Source organism: Bombina bombina, chromosome 11, assembly GCF_027579735.1.
Source record: "Bombina bombina isolate aBomBom1 chromosome 11, aBomBom1.pri, whole genome shotgun sequence".
Classification (NCBI taxonomy): domain Eukaryota; kingdom Metazoa; phylum Chordata; class Amphibia; order Anura; family Bombinatoridae; genus Bombina; species Bombina bombina.
This window is the reverse complement of record NC_069509.1, coordinates 81,531,570-81,548,638: the sequence shown is the minus strand read 5'-3', so window position 1 is coordinate 81,548,638 and position 17,069 is coordinate 81,531,570. Positions and strand designations below refer to the sequence as shown.

Genomic DNA, 17,069 nt, shown 5'->3' with positions numbered 1-17,069 from the left:
ACTGTGGTTTAGTGCAAAACTGTGGGCTTATAAAAAATTGTTAGTTCACAGTGGAACTCATTCTATGTTCCAAGTTATTTCGTTATTACACTTTATAGCTTTATAGATGATATTTATATCTAATAAGAGGGATATCACTATTAATTTAGCTCAGCAAAGCTTTCTTTCTTTTTCTGATCTTGCGAGTTATCCAACAGACTCTGGTGAGTGGAGGAACCATATTGACCACAGTGATGGTGGACACAGACAAGCTGCCTATCAATCGTATTACTGCCAGTGGCAAAATGGCAATGCTGAATGGCAAAGGAGAAAAGCGCACAGCACACAACGCCATAGAAAAGCGCTACAGATCATCAATTAATGACAAAATTATAGAACTCAAAGATCTGGTGGTTGGAACAGAAGCAAAGGTAATTATTGCAAAATAGAAGGCATTAGATATTTTAAAGGGACATGAAACTCCAAATTTTTCTTAAAGGGACACTCAAGTCAAAATAAACTTTTAGGATTCAGATAGAGTATGCAGTTTTAAGACACTTTCCAATTTACTTCCATTATCAAATGTTGCAGTCTTTTTTTATATTCACACTTTGTGGGGAACAAGATCCTACTGAGCATGTGCACAAGCTCACAGGGTATACGTATACTAGTCTGTGATTGGCTCATGTCTGTCACATGATACAGGGGGCCGGAAAATTGGAGAAAAAATTAATTTGTCAGAAAAAAATTCTACTGCTTATTTGAAATTCAGAGTAAGTGTTATTACTGCATTGAGTGGCCCATTAAATGGTTCTGACATTCAATTTTAAACAGCTTTTAAATTTACTTCTATTATCAAATTTTCTTTTGTCCTCTTGATACCCTTTGTTGAAAAGCAGGGAAGTAAGCTCAGGAGCGTGCATGTGTCTGCAGCCCTATAGGGCAGCATTTTTGCAAGAATGTTATACATTTGCAAGAGCACTAGATGGCAGCACTATTGGCTCCAGACATTTGCACGCTACCTACCTAGGATATCTCTAAAACAAAGAACACTATGATAATGAAGCAAATGTGAAAATAAAAGTAAATTGGAAACCTTTTAAAAATTGTATGAGCTTTAAAATTTTAGTTTTAATGTCCCTTTAATGCAGGGTCCCCAGAACCTATCCTTTAAATCAGACTTCATCAAACTTGGCCCTCCAGAGGTTTTGAAACTACATTTCCCATGATGCTCAGCCAGCATATCAGCTGGCTGAGCATCATGGGAAATTGAGTTCCAAAACCTCTGGAGGGCCAAGTTTGAGGATGGCTGCTTTAAATCTACCAGTGGTCCTGGTTTAAAGGGACATTAACCACTAAATACGTTTTATAAACATAGTATTGAGGTTATTCCCCCCTCTCTCTAGTCATGGGTGCTGCCATGTTGAAATCTAGCTTTCCAAAATAGCAGCACCCATGATCAGAGGGAGGGGCATGAAATGTATTAAAGGGACATGAAACCCCAAAAAATTATTTTGTGATTCAGATAGAGAATACAATTTTAAACAACTTTCTAATTTACTTCTATTATCTAATTTGTTTCATTCTCTTGGTATCATTTGTTGAAGGAGCAGCAATGCACTACTGGTTTCTAACTGAACGAATGGGTGAGCCAATGACAATCGGTATATATACGCAGCCACCAATCAGCAGCTAGAACCTAGGTTCTCTGCTGCTCATGAACTTGCCTAGATCAGCCTTTCAGCAAAGGATAACAAGGGAAGTAAGCAAATTAACTAATAGAAGTAAATTGGAAAGTTATTTAAAATTGTATTCTCTATATGAATCAAGAAAGAACATTTTTGGGTTTAATGTCACTTTAAGTGTCCCTTTAAGGATTATCCACTTGTACTTGTTGTTTTCCAGCAGGGATAATCCTGAGACTAGGAGCTTTGAATGTTTTTGAAGGCTGGATTTATTTGTATGTCGATAATGTGCTAGATTTTTTCTCTTAAAGGGACGTGAAACACTTTAAAATAATAATCTATATTCAAGATAATATAATAATTGAATGTAGTATAAAATGTTTGATTATTCTTAATTGGAAACAAATAATGTGGAAAACATTGATTATTTGTTTAGTTTCTGTTTTGTATCTTGTGTTAGTGTAGAAAATTGTGCATTTCCCATTCTCTTTAGATAGGTTGAAAAGCATATTGTCTAACCTAGGTTTCCTTTAAAATGCATAAACCAGCTACATCTGAGACAACTATTACTTAGAGCAGTGGACACTACTTATTTACTTATAGCCATAATTGACCAAAATTTAAAGGGACAGGATTTTTTGTAGCCTTGCAATACATTAGTGGGTGTGTTTTAAAAAATGTTCTGAATGCGTTAGGACCTTGTTTGCTGCACATGTTTTTCAATAGCTCTCCCCACCGCTTGCCTTATTTGGAAGAGCCATTGTGAACTGGAGTAGATAATGCTAGCCACATCCATTATGCTAACTATTGTTTTGCACTTCCCAATATGACAATCTCTTCTGAAGCGCAAACCGCTGCTAATTCAATCAGCAGCACTAGTTGTACATTGAATTAGAGCATTTCATTTTTTGACTATTATGTCCCTTTAAGGGAGGTAAGGTTAACAATCCAGAGTTTTAAAAAGATAAATACACATTAAATACATGCGTACAGATCAGATGAGCCTATGGAGCAAATTCATATTAGCCACTTTGATGCTTGACAAAGCTGCTGAGCATTGCTTTTAAATTCATTACAGCCCTTTCTGGCATCAAATGGTCTTACTCGAACCATTAGCACTGACATTTCTTCAGTATGTGTATGATCTGTGACATTGTTTAAGCAAAATGTCATAGGTGGCAAGATCATCTGTAGATGGTTGATGTTTCTGAAGACTGAAGCTAATCTATTGGCCCTGGTAAAATGGCAATCACATAAAAACCCTGAAAGCAACCACAGGAGGCAAAATTCACAACTAGTCAGTACCAAACTGTCAAAAGGGGGCGTCCGCTAAATATTATGAAAAAAACTACAGTACATTTATATAGTACAATGCACCAGTGGCGTATTTAGGTTTTGTGCTGCCCTAGGCACTCAAAATATTGCTCCCTTCACCCCAAGGTTTTAGGCCTTATTTAGCCATAATATGTTTTGGTCTGAGTATAATGTGATTTTTTTTAATGGCATTTCCAAGATAAAATTTCACACACATACACCTCTAAATTGTAAGATCCATAGGCAATCTCTTATTATACCTCCTCTAGAATGTAAGCTCTTTAGGCAAAATCTCCCATTATATACCTGTATAATACTTCAAAAATAACTGTAAGCTTCTTACAAATAAAGACACAAAAAAGTGTTGTCCCCTCCCTTGTCTGCCGCCCTAGGCAAGTTCCTTGTTTGCCTAGGTCAAAATACGCCCCTGCAATCCATAAATACAGAGGTATCATATAAACAAATTGAGCTTACTAATAAGCTGAAAGCTACATGAATATGCAAGTCAGAAAATACACTTCAGGTATAAAAAAAACATACAAATATTATAAGAATAAAAAATCTCCTTGTAAGCAAACAGCTCTGAGGATATTTAATGCAAAAGAAGGTACCTCACCGTGCAGTAACACCAGCTAAAATATTCGTAAAGGAAAAAGGAAATTCACTAACAATTTGTAAAGCACCAGGTGGCATCTCTTAGAGTCACTCAGGTGAACTCAGTCCGGTGTGGCAGCAACCGCACACCATAAGAGACCAAAAGACTGCTAATTTAGGAGTAATAAATAGAACCCCCCAGAAAAATAAGAATAAATACCCGACCACAGCGGGCAATATTCAATAGTTTATTATTGTTAAAAAACTATTTTATCGCATTTCTTCATGCATAATAATATAATACAAACCGGCCCATATAAAATAAAATAAAAAACCTAGATCTCATTCCTTCACATATAGGTCAGTTCTGCAATACGCTTACAATTTGTGTACAAATGCTGAGTACGTTAAATGTATTTCATTAAAACATTTTATTATTGCACAAATGTTTCTTTGTGTTTAACATCACATAAAGCATTGCTGCTCTTGAGCAGGGCACTGCCCGTGAGCCAATTAGAAGTGAGACTTATGTAGCCGCAAACACTGGCATGCCCTGTTTAAAGGTATAGTCAACACCAGAATTGTTGTTGTTGTTTAAAAAGATAGATAATCCCTTTTATTACCCATTCACCAGCTTTGCTTAACCAACACAGTTATATTAATATACTTTTTACCTCTGTGATTACCTTGTATCTAAGCCTATGCAAACTGCCCCCTTATTTCAGTTCTTTTGACAGGCTTGCATTTTAGCCAATCAGTGCAGACTCCTAGGTAACTTCACGTGCGTGAGCTCAATGTTATCTAATATTATAACACACACAAACTAACTCCCTCTAGTGGTGAAAAACTGTCAAAATGCATTGTTTAAAGTTGGCCTTCAAGGTCTAAGAAATTAGCATATGAGCCTACCTAGGTTTAGCTTTCAACTAAGAATACCAAGAGAACAAAGCAAAATTGGTGATAAAAGTAACATGGAAAGTTGTTTAAAATTACATGCCCTATCTGAATCATGAAAGCTTATTTTTTACTTGACTGTCCCTTTAAGACTAGCTCAGGATCAAGCATAGTGCTTGTTAATAATGTCCTTAATCCGTGCAAAGAGGTTAAACAATTTATTAATAACGGACAGTAATACAATAATTAATTAATTAGATCATTTTATATATTTACTAACATATCACTTTAATAAAAATGATCATGTAATCGTGTGTGTGTATATATATATAAAATTGTATTTCTTTGTAGAAATGTAAATATTTATTGTTGTGTGATAAAGATAACTAAAAATAATAAATTGAACAATAACACAATACACTACATTGAGGGCTAACTCTTTATCCTTTTGTCTAGCTAAATAAGTCAGCCATTTTGAAGAAGACGATTGACTACATCCGCTTTCTTCAACAAAATAACCTGAAACTTAAACAGGAAAATATGATGCTGAAAATGGCTGCTCAAAAGAATAGTAAGTTAACATTTTCTGTCACTTTTCATTTCATGTTGAAGAATACTATGTCTTTTGTTGAGTTCCCATCAGGAGCTCTGTATTGTATTATTCTTATTTTTGTGACTCCTGAATCCTATTTGGAATGTTGTTGCTTTACTTCAATTTTTCCAGTAGAAGTGATATTTACAGGTTACTGTTCATTGATGGTTACCTCTAAATAAAAAGATCAATGTAATCTCTGTTTTTCTCTCTAGATACCTTGAAGGACCTTGTGGCCGGAACTACGGGTACAATGGATGGAGTTAAAACTGAGATGATGGATGTGTTAACCCCTCCACCCTCAGACATGGGATCCCCTTCACACAGTGGCAGTCCTCTATCCCAGTGCAGCAGTGACTCCGAGCCAGAGAGCCCATACTGCGAGGAAGCTAAGGTGTTTGGGTTAATCTGTGTCCTACTACAAATTCTTACACTTACATGTTTGGTATGTCTGGTAATTCATACAATTACACTCTGCTCAGGGGGCATAAATATATGGGTCTCAGAAGTCCCAATCACGACTGGACCCACACCTCTAGGCATCCCACCTGGCTGTGCAGTTAGTATTGATTTTGCTACATTTGGGCCTGGTGAGGATTTGGTTCCACCTGGACCATGCCTGGCCCCTCTGTGTGCTTACCTCGCATGTAACATGGGGCTCACAGTGTAAGAAAGTGTGTGGCTTTGCCTTACAGATATGGTGGCAGGGTTGTTAAGATGGCTATCACACTATGGCCATACAGAAAAACCTTCGGCCATATTTGTACAGGAAGGCTGCATGAATTCATATCTTCCGGCATGAACTACCCAAGGTTGAAGGATGACTCACAATTACAGAGAAACATCTCCTAAGTGACTGCTGGCTTGTTTTAGCTTTTTCCCTGGGGCTCAGCGAGGTTTAGTTGACTTAGAAACAAAGTAGTGAAAACTGATTAACCCCCTATCAGTGCCACCCTCTGCCCTTGTTATGAAGCTTTATGCCAACTGTTGCTTCTAACCCGAATTGTAACCACATACGCACAAATATACAGTGACATGCATTATAAATTCACGGACACCAGATAATAATGCTCTGATTTTGCTTTCTGGCTTCGTTAGGTCAAAGTTAAGCAGGAGCTTCCCTCTACACCTAACTCAGGGATGCTGGATCGTTCACGTATGGCCCTATGTGCCTTTGTGTTCCTCTGCCTCTCTTTCAACCCCTTGTCTTTCCTGATGGCTAGCTCTAGAAGCCATGAGACGATAGACAGTGGTACGTTCCACAGCAGCGGCAGGAGCATGCTGGAAGTCGGATCCTCAGGTATCTGCTTAATTATTTATTTTGTGCCTTAAAAATTATGGATAGATAATTTAATTATGTCATTTTTGTTTAACATCCTATTGCTTTTATAATTTAATAAATGTTTGAGATCTTAAAAACAGGAATTATATATGCAAGTTTTGATCTGTTGGTATTAGATTTAAAAACAAATGTAGACCAGAATTCACAACAGTTGGGAGCTATCTACAAAGTTTTTTTGAAGGTGCATTTTGTTGTATTATTTATTATATTTGCTTCACTTGACTGGCTAAGAGAGAAAGATGGAAAAAAGGAAAAAAAGAAGGTTGAGAAAATTGAAGGGAGAAAGAAATTAAAGGGATAGTCTGGTCAAAATGAAACTTATAAAGTTGCTTAAAATGGAAGGCTCTATCTTTTACTCCTATTATTAATTTTTCTTTATTTGAAAAAGCAAGAATTTAAGCTTAGGAGCTGACCCATTTTTGATTCAACACCTGGGTAGGGCTTGCTGATTGGTGTCTAAATGTAGCCACCAATCAGCCTCTTATTGGCTGCAGTGACTGCTGCTGGTAGAAAAAACAAACAAACAAAAAAACAAAAACCTTTTTGATTGTGTGTATATGGGGCCATGATTAGGAGACACTACAAGTATTATTTTAAATTCTTAGTTTTCCAAAATTAAAACACACAAATTATTATTATTATTTTGTCTGAAACGTTTTGGTTTTTAAAAAACAGCCGATATCACTTTTATGTCCTTTTTAAAGCATTTTAGAAGATAAAACAGGAATTAAAATGACAGTCAAGTGATGAAGACAAAAATGATAACTAGGGGTGTTATTTAAAGGGATAGAAAAGTAAAAATTAAGCTTGCGTGATTCAGATAGAGCAGGTAATTTTAAGACTCTTTTCAATTCACTTCTATTCTCAAATGTGCTTTGTTCTCTTGGTATCTCTTGTTGAAAAAGAATATGCACATATACTACACAAGTGGAAGCTACCTGCTGATTGGTGCCTGCACACATTTGTCCCTTGTGATTGGCTAACTAGATGTGTTCAGCTCGCTGCCAGTAGTGCAATGCTGTTCCTTCATCAAAGGATAACAAGAGAATAAAGCAAATTTGATAACAGAAGTAAATTGGAAAGTTGTTTACAATTGTATGTTCTATCCAAATCATGAAAGAAAATGTTGGTGTTTCCTATCCCTTTAAAAGGGACATAGATATAAAGGTTGGTGGGGGAAAGGGAAGACGGCTACAGGAGAAAAAAAAAGATTTAAAAAGTGACAAACAAAAGATGGGAGATGAGAAATCTCGTATAACATGGCAGATAATGAGACATGACGGCAGTAGACAGGGTGTGACTGGCCAGTAAGTCTTATGGCTATGTTAATATACTCAAATGACAACAGATAGAATAGGAAAAGAGATATATTGGGAGAGAGCAGAGATTTGGGGTTTTAGAAAGATATACAATAAGAACTATATTTTAGGAGCAGCCGTTAATATCCCACACTTTTTGTGGAAAAGGATTACAATGTTTTATTTGTACGAAATAACAGGCAGGACTTGGCCACAAGCACTTGAATAGTTTTTATTTTTCTATAATGGTAGATTGACCGGTTTCTGGATGTTATACATTTATTCCTCTTCATCTTGCAGAGCCCTCCTCTTGGTCTAGCTGGCTGGCTCCCTCCCTCTTCCTCTGGCCCATTAACATAGGGATTGTATTGGCTGTCTTCATCCGACTATTCATTTATGGCGAACCGATTACCCGTTTACACTCTGAGTCATCCGTCCTCTTTTGGTGTCACCGGAAACAAGCAGATTTTGACCTTTCTCGGGTAAGAAAGCCAGGGAGCCACTGTGGGTGTAGAGATTTGCAGTCTATTACATTGTCAATGGACAAGAACCAATAAATCTCAGTTTTGCACCTAAAAACTTCCATCACATTATTACACAACTGAACACAGCTTCTGTTTGTATAATGGGTAATTTCATATGCAGGGGAGGGGGGGGGGTTCTGTTATCAGCCCCTTTCAGTTGGTGTACCAGGCTTATCTCAACAGTGTTAAATTGGGAGCTTCTAGGTAAGTTTTTAAAGGTTTTACACTGAATTTTTAAATAAGTATATGTGCATATTATTCTTTATAGTAGTGTCTATTACATGTAGTTAAATGAAAATTGGTGTATACTGCCTTTAAGATAGTTCTAAAAATCTGTTTGGTAACAGGATCCTTAGACCTGGAATGTAAATCTCATCGATCCTGAGATCACTATTTTCCATGAATTTAATGCAAATAATACTTAGTATACTTGATAAAATCCCATGGACTCAAAGTACCAAGGATATGTACAATGGAAACAGGTGCAAAGATAGTGTACGCTCATCCAAAATCTAACACAAATAGCAATGGAATTCTAGTTGCAAAAAAGTGACATTTTGGAATTGCCATGCAAAAAGCATTTTATTGTAGCAGTCAGGCAGCTTGCATAGGTTGCTAGAATTTCTCACCCCTTGTCTCACACCTATCGCTTCCAACCTCACTCTATCAGCCTATTGGATCATCACAGACTAAGCAGTGGGCAGATATGGTTATAGAATACATACACAACTGCATAACTGATCATATAAGCACAAAATTACAACTCCATACACGTTTCAGCATACACAGCTCTTCCTCAGAGAAAATGAGAAAAAAAAATCGCATTTCTTGCAAAAGAACTTTCTAGGATTCACTTTTTAATGTTTTTTTTCTGTTCTCAATATGATTTAAAACATTGATGTTTTAAGAAAATGTACAGATATAGTTTTAAAGGGACGTTAAATGTATATTTAGTTATTGCTTTTAAAAGCTGGCATTTTGTAGTGCATTACAGGTTTTTCTTTCATTTTAGCTTTAAAAAAAGTTTTTGTTTCTATTCTGTCACTTCCCATCAATAAAGTTGTAGGAATTGTCTTTATTTGCCAATGAGCAAACTCTCAAGATAAGTTGTGCAAAAACGCACTCTTTCTTGTTAGTTTCCAAATAATCAGTTTAAACTTTTAAAAATATTTTTAACATGTTTAAGTAGTGCACTTTCATATGCATGATAGAAATTATTTTAGTATAATGTTCCATTAAAGGGACAGTCTACTCCAAAATTGTAATTGTTTAAAAATATTGGTAACCCCTTTATTATCAATTCCCCAACTTTGCACAACCAACATTGTTATATTAATATACTTTATAACGTTTAAAACTCTAAATTTCTGCCTGTCTCTAAGACTCTACAGACAGACTCTTATCTCAGTGCATGTTATAGCTAATCACAGCAAGACACTGCTAGTTCATGTGTGTCATAAAGATAACATTGTGCTTACTCCTGTGGAGTTATTCATGAACCAGCACTAATTGGCTTACATGTAAATAGCACTGAGATAAGGGGGGAGTCTGCAGAGGCTTAGATACAAAGTAACCACAGAGGTAAAACTTATATTAATATTACCGCAATTGTTATGCAAAACTGGGGAATGGGTTATAAAGGGATTATCTATCTTTTTAAACAATAACATTTTGGAGTAGACTGTCCCTTTAAGTAATGGGATTCAATCCTTTAATGTTTGTGGCAGGGAGTAAAGGATTTCATTTTACTGTGGTCTTGTTTCAGGGAGATTTTGCTCAGGCCTCTCTACAACTCTGGACAGCTCTAAAAGCTTTAGGAAGACCCCTCCCCACCTCCAACCTAGATCTGATCTGCAGCGTGATGTGGTCTTTGATCCGCTATGTACTGCAACGGTTGTGGGTGGGACGCTGGCTGGCAGCAAGAGCTGGGGGTTTCCGCAGTGACCACCAACTGAAGGATGATGTGCGGAAAGGCTGCAGAGACGCTGCTCTAGTGTATCATCGCTTGCATCAGCTGCACATGACAGGTATATATAGGTTGCCACGTTATATTGCTATACGCTATTTGTATACATTCTATGCAAAACCAGCTCATCTAGAGTATTTATTTAATAGTACATATTTTATTATTCTCTATGTCATAATTCTGTGATTGAAAGAACAATGACTAAGAAAACCCCTCTTAACTTTTATTCATTTAAAAATGTTTGTGTATAAATTCACTTAGATGGTGATCAAACTGTTGGCACTGACAGCTTCCTATCTGGCTCCATTAGCCTCATGAATAAAGCACATAAAAATCATTTAAATTTTATAAAAGTTCAGTCTGTACTAACCAATGACTTTTAAATAGCACTTCAGTATCTTAAAGGTACAATAAAGTCAAATTTAAACCAGAGCTGACCTAGGTTTACGCTTCAGCAAAGGATAATAAGAGAATTAAGCAAATTTGCTTATAGTAGAATATAGGAAAGTTACTGGAAAATTGCATGTTATATCTGAATTATAAAATCTTAAAGGGACATGAAATCCAAAAATTTTCTTTCTTTTATTCAGATAGAGAATACAATTTTAAACAACTTTTTCCAATTTACTTCTATCTAATTTGCTTCATTCTCTTGGTATCCTTTGTTTAAGAAGCAGCAATACACTACTGGGAAGTAGCTGAACACATGGGGTAAGCCAAGCATATATGTGCATCCACCAATCAGCAGCTCCTGAGACTATCTAGGTATTCTTTTCAACAAAGGGCACCAAGAGAACAAAGCAAATTAGCTAATGGAAGTAAATTGGAAAGTTGTTTAAAATCACATGCTCTGTTTGAATCATGAAAGAAAACAAATTTGGGTTTCATGTCCCTCTAATTTTGAATTTACTGTCCCTTTAAAGTTCTAGACAACAGATAAATGAGTAGATATTGCAACAACGGGTAACCAACAGACCTGTTTCCTTTGCCAAACTGATAATCGTAAATAAATAATATTGTGTTTTTAAGTGCTCTGAAGCTTTTTATTTAGTTTGTAGTGAGTATTTGAAGTATTTTATTAAAAAAATCATTTAAAGCATTTACTTAAAGGACGGGTAAATACAGTAGATTTGCATAATCAGCAAATACATGATAACAAGATAAAACAATAGCACTTAGTCTGAACTTCAAATGAGTAGTAGATTTTGTTCTGACAAATTTCAAAGTTATGTATATTTCCACTCCCCCTGTACCATGTGACAGCCATGAGCCAATCACAAATGCATATACTTATCGTCTGTGAAATCTCGCACATGCTCAGTAGGAGCTTGTGACTCAAAAAGAGTAAATATAAAAAGACTGCACATTTTATCAATGGAAGTGAATTGAAAACTTGTTTAAAATTTAAATGTTCTATCTGAATCATGAAAGTTTAAGTTTGACTTAAGTGTCCCTTTAAGGTGTTTGACTCTGACATCTTTGACATCTCTTTGCAGATCACGATTTGATTATCAGGATTACCAACAATTTGTTTGATATTGGTAGGGGGGAGACATTTTATAGGATAGCTTTACTAGAAATTAGGTTGGTTATTTATATTATTAATAATAATAATATTTACAGTATGTTTTAAATGTTGTAATGTTAACCCTTTGATGACAGGGTTAATTTGTCAACATCGGAACAATGTTCTGATGTAAACAAATTGAAATCCTACGATCGTGCACGCGATCGCAAGATTTCAATGATGGGATTGGGTCGGGGGGGGGGGGGCCTGTGACGATAGGCACGCCCTCCAGACTGCGATCACATCATCTGAAGCGCAGTTGGCTTTAGGACAGCCAACGGTTATGACGTTCTATTTCGTCGTAACGGCACTAAAGCCCAGTGTAATTATGGCGGAATAGAACGGCATAATGGCGTTAAAAGGTTAAAGAGATGTTAAACTTACAATTTGACTCCCCTTAAAATATTGTCCTTAGTGGAAAAAACAACAACTTTGCAACAAACCTTCATTATTTATTTTGCTTGGCTTTTCCTATTAAAAGACTAACCATACATTATTTAACCCCTTAACGACAGCCAATATTCCCTGTACATGGCTGTCATTTTCAGTTGCCCAATGCCTTCTGGAGTGAGGCATGTTGTAATTGTGCGTCTTGCCGCTTTCGGATCGAACCTGCAATATTACTGGCCCAAAAACCCCTAAGGAACATGTGACATATACGTCTGTGTCATTAACGGGTTTAAGTGGCAGTTTTAAATGCTTTAAAAATATTTATTGGGTGTTTTAAGCATGAACTTCAACTGATACTTGCATATCTATTGCTCACTGGCTGATAATGATACATGGGTGCTCATTGGCTTACAGGGACAACTGTTACAGAAAAAGTTGGTTTACTAAACATATGAATATCCAAACAACTGAGCTTTTTTGAGGCTCATGTCTCTTTAAACACATCTTAAAATACATAAAATCAAAGCTGGTAGTCCAACTTCCTCTTATTGCAATGAGAACTTTTTTTAATCAACCCATAGGGTAGTCCTTTGCTTTTATCTCTTCTATATGAGGAGGTAACTTGCAGTTCTTAAAGGGACAGTCTACACCAGAATTTGTATTGTTTAAAAAGATAGATAATCCCTTTATTTACCATTCCCCAGTTTTGCATAAACAACACAGTTATATTAATATACTTTTTACCTCTGTGCTTACCTTGTATCTAAGCCTCTGCAGACCGCCCCCTTATCTCAGTTCTTTTGACAGACTTGCATTTTAGCCAATTAGTGCTCTCTCATAAGTAACTCCCTGGCATGAGCACAATGTTATTTATATAAAACGCATGAACTATTGCCCTCTAGTTGTTAAAAAAATGTCAAAATGCATTCAGATAAGAGGCGGCCTTCAAGGGCGAAGACATTAGCATATGAGCCTACCTAGGTTTAGCTTTCAACTAAGAATACCAAGAGAACAAAGCAAAATTGATGCTAAAATTAAATTGGAAGGTTGTTTAAGATTACATGCCCTATCTGATTCATAAACGTTTTATTTTGACTAGACTGTCCCATTAAAGGGGCATAAAACACCTTGTAACTACAAGACTTTACTGTAGTCTTGCAATAAATTTAACATATCATCCGAGTTTGGAAACTTTCTGAATACACTAATACCTGGTTTGCTTAAAGGATCACTCAATGCAGTAGAATTACATAATTAAGAAGTACATAATAAAAATACAATGCAATGACCCCTACTCTGAATTTTAAATAAGCATTAGATTTTTTTCTGATAAATTTTATTTTTTCTCCCATTTTCCGGCCCCCTGTATCACTTGACAGACATTAGCCAATCACAGACAAGTATACGTATACCCTGTGAGCTTGTGCACATGCTCAGAAGGATCTTGATCCCCAGAAAGTGTGAATATAAAAAGATTTGATAATGCAAGTAAATTGGAAAGTGTCTTAAAACTGCACGATCTATCTGAATCATTAAAGTTTATTTTGAGTTGAGTGTCCCTTTAAAGGAAATAAAACACAAAATTGTACTTTCATGATTCAGATAGAGAATACAATTTTAAACAGCTTTCTAATTTACTTCTATTGTCAAATTTTCTCTGTTTTCTTATTATCCTTTGTTGAAAAGCAGGAATGTGCATGTGTCTCAGGAACTATACGGCAGCAGTTTTACAACAATGTTATACCTCAGCAAGAGCACTAGGTGGCAGCACTATTTCCTGTCATGTAGTGCCTCAGACATATGCATGCTACATATCTAGATATCTCTTCAACAAATAACAACATGAGAATTAATAGTAAATTGGAAACATTTTTAAAATTGTATTTTCTATCTGAATCACAAAAAAAAATGCTGTGTTTCGTGTCCCTTTAAATATTTTTGTAATGGCCAAGCCCCCAAACATTCACCTTATGTGAAGGAGCCAATCAGGATTTGTTAAAAGAGTTGCATAATTAGCATTTTGTTAAGGTTTTAAAAGCCCCTTACCTATCTCCTCTGCTAAGACTAATCAAGGACACATAAGAATGAGTTTCTCCTGTGATCACACAATGACTGGCTTGTGATGGTTGAAATATGATTATCCTATTGTCATGAAACTGGAAAAAACACAATTTTTAAGAGTTTAAATTACAAGAAGAGACAATAAAAATATATTGCAAAGTTTCTTTACTACACATAAACACTTTATATTACAGTCTCAAAGTGTGTTCAAGTCCCTTTAAAGGGACAGGAAACCCCAACATTTTCTTTCATTATTTGGCTAGAACATACAATGTTAAACAACTTTTCAATTGACTTCCTTTGCCAAATTGGCTTCATTCTCTTGTTATCCTTTGCTGAAGACTACTGGCAGCTAGAACACATCTAGTTAGCCAATCACAAGAGACAAAAGTATGCAAACACCAATCAGCAGCTAGTGTAAGATATGTGCATATTCTTTTTCAACAAGGGATACCAAGAGAACAAAGCCCATTTGAAAATAGTAGTGAATGTAAAAGTGTCTTAAAATAACATGCGCTATTTGAATCATGCAAGTTTATTTTTTACTTTCCGATCCCTTTAAATTTCCCTATTACCCCGGCACTCCTGTGCATTATTACATGATCACTTAAAGAATTTAGCTTTTTCTGTAATAGGTGTATTTTAATCATGTGGTTATCTCTATCCTCGTGTTTAGGAAAACATGCAAGCGGCCATCTGTCTGCTATAAATATGGCACTGAGTGCTGTCAATCTGGCAGAATGTGCTGGAGACACCATCTCGGTGGCAACACTGGCAGAGATTTATGTCGGAGCAGCTCTGCGTGTCAAGGCCAGTCTGCACCGCAGATTTCACTTCCTGGCGGTAAGGAAAACACATTGCTCCTAACTCTCTCACTGCGGCCCACACTGACCTCTCCACTTCATGCATTTTCCTTCTGATCTGTCTGTTTATTCAGTTTTTTCCCCACTTCACTTGCATTTTCCTTCACATATGAGCAAAATTCATAAGGTATTTTCTACACTTATGTTCACTGTTCTCCATTTTTTTGTGAATAATCTGCATAGAATAGTTTGCAAATTTGTGAAGCTGGAGAAAGATCATAGGGAATTTAATGCACAGTAGGGATGGGCGAATGTGCAAATTTCCGAATTCGAATGTTAGAAGTTCGAATGTTACCAAAATTCGAATTACAAATCCGAATGTTAATACGAACGAATATTCTTAACAATTCTATAATCGAATGCAATTTACAGTTTTCGAATGTCACTTTCGAATTCGAATGTTTATAATTAGATCGAATGTCCACATTCGAAATTTCGAATTTAACATTCTATTTAACAAATACTATTCAGAAGTTCAATAGTTCATGTGGTAGGGAATCTAGTAAATTGATACAAATATATCAACTCGAATGTTTCTATTTCGATCGATTATTGCATAATTGGAATATTACATTTAAATAAAGCATTAGAAATACTATTACAAATATATAAATTCGAATTCGAATATTGCATAATTTGAATATTACATTTAAAGAAAGCATTAGAAATACTATTACAAATATATAAATTCTAATTTTTCGAAACTAATATTTTCAAATGTAATCGTAAAATTCGAAACTGAACATTCGAAAATCGAATGTTAGAATGTTATGTAAACATTCAAAATTCGATTTGAACGAACGTGTTAAAATTCTTTTCATTTTTCGAATGTTGCAAAACATTTGCCCATCCCTAATGCACTGTCTCAGTCTACCAGTCTTACACAAGGACGTTGTAGGCTAAAGATGCGTTAAAGTTCCCATACTGGCACATATATATTATATCTTTTCCTCTCTCCCTGCAGCGCTTCTTCCTGTCCAGCGCTCGTCAAGTGTGCCTGGCACAGAGTGTGACTATACCCCCTGCCATGCAGTGGCTGTGCCATCCTCTGGGACATCGCTTTTTTGTGGATGGAGATTGGAGCGTAAGGAGCTCTCCCCGTGACAGTATCTACAGCACAGCAGGAAGTACAGGTATGAATCGATCACTTTAAAGCAAAGGAAAATGACATAAAAAAATAAATATAGTTATTCCCAAAGATCCTACTGTTTATATTGTATTAATAAGTATGTTTGGATTTAGATAATAATGAAAGGGACAGTAAAGTCATAATTAGACATTCATGATTTAGACAGAACATACAATTTTAAACAACTTTCCAATTTACTTCTATTATTTAATTTGCTTCATTCTCTTGTTATCCTTTGCTGAAAGGTTTATCTAGGAAAGCTCAGGAGCAGCAAAGAACCTAGGTTCTAGCTGCTCATTGGTGGCTACTGGCTGCATAAATATACTGATTGTCATTGGCTCGCCTATGTGTTGTTAATTAGAAACCAGTAGTGCATTGCTGCTCTTTTAACAAATAATACCAAGAGAATGAAGCAAATTTGATAATAAAAGTAAATTGGAAAGTGGTTAAAAATTTGGCCAATCTGAATTATGAAAAAACAATGTTGGTTCTCATGTCCCTTTAATACTTAGTTAAATCATGTGAACAAGGCAATATATGCTAAAGCAGTAATTTTTGGTGTATTTATTAATCAAGCTTATTTTGTGAAATGTATATATTGTTCTTAAAACATAAATATTATTGAGGAAAAAATAAATAAATAAAAATAGTCTGAATACATTTAGTGTTGATGTTTTAGTTGTTTTACTGAGAAAATGCAGCTAAAAATATTATCCTTGACTGATTACTATATTAAAGTTTTGTTAATAGATATTTTACCTCACCAAAATATTCAGAACATTATTTTGGCTTATTCCAGGTTGGGTAATAACTATAATAATTTCTTCTCATGATAATAGTAAATTATACCCCACCCTGAATAGGTTATGCA

General features: G+C 35.6%; 1 protein-coding gene across 3 annotated transcripts in view; it reads left to right on the top strand.

Moving 5' to 3' along the window:
* SREBF1 (sterol regulatory element binding transcription factor 1) overlaps window positions 1-17,069 on the top strand; it is a 121,283-nt gene that overhangs the window by 17,345 nt on the left and 86,869 nt on the right. For all 3 annotated transcript variants that reach the window (XM_053694332.1, XM_053694333.1, XM_053694334.1), the window contains exons 5-12: window positions 198-410; window positions 4,923-5,037; window positions 5,274-5,452; window positions 6,157-6,358; window positions 7,999-8,180; window positions 9,988-10,249; window positions 14,883-15,049; window positions 16,034-16,202. In XM_053694332.1, the coding sequence (XP_053550307.1) occupies window positions 198-410; window positions 4,923-5,037; window positions 5,274-5,452; window positions 6,157-6,358; window positions 7,999-8,180; window positions 9,988-10,249; window positions 14,883-15,049; window positions 16,034-16,202 (1,489 nt within the window). The remainder of the gene's footprint in view (window positions 1-197; window positions 411-4,922; window positions 5,038-5,273; window positions 5,453-6,156; window positions 6,359-7,998; window positions 8,181-9,987; window positions 10,250-14,882; window positions 15,050-16,033; window positions 16,203-17,069) is intronic.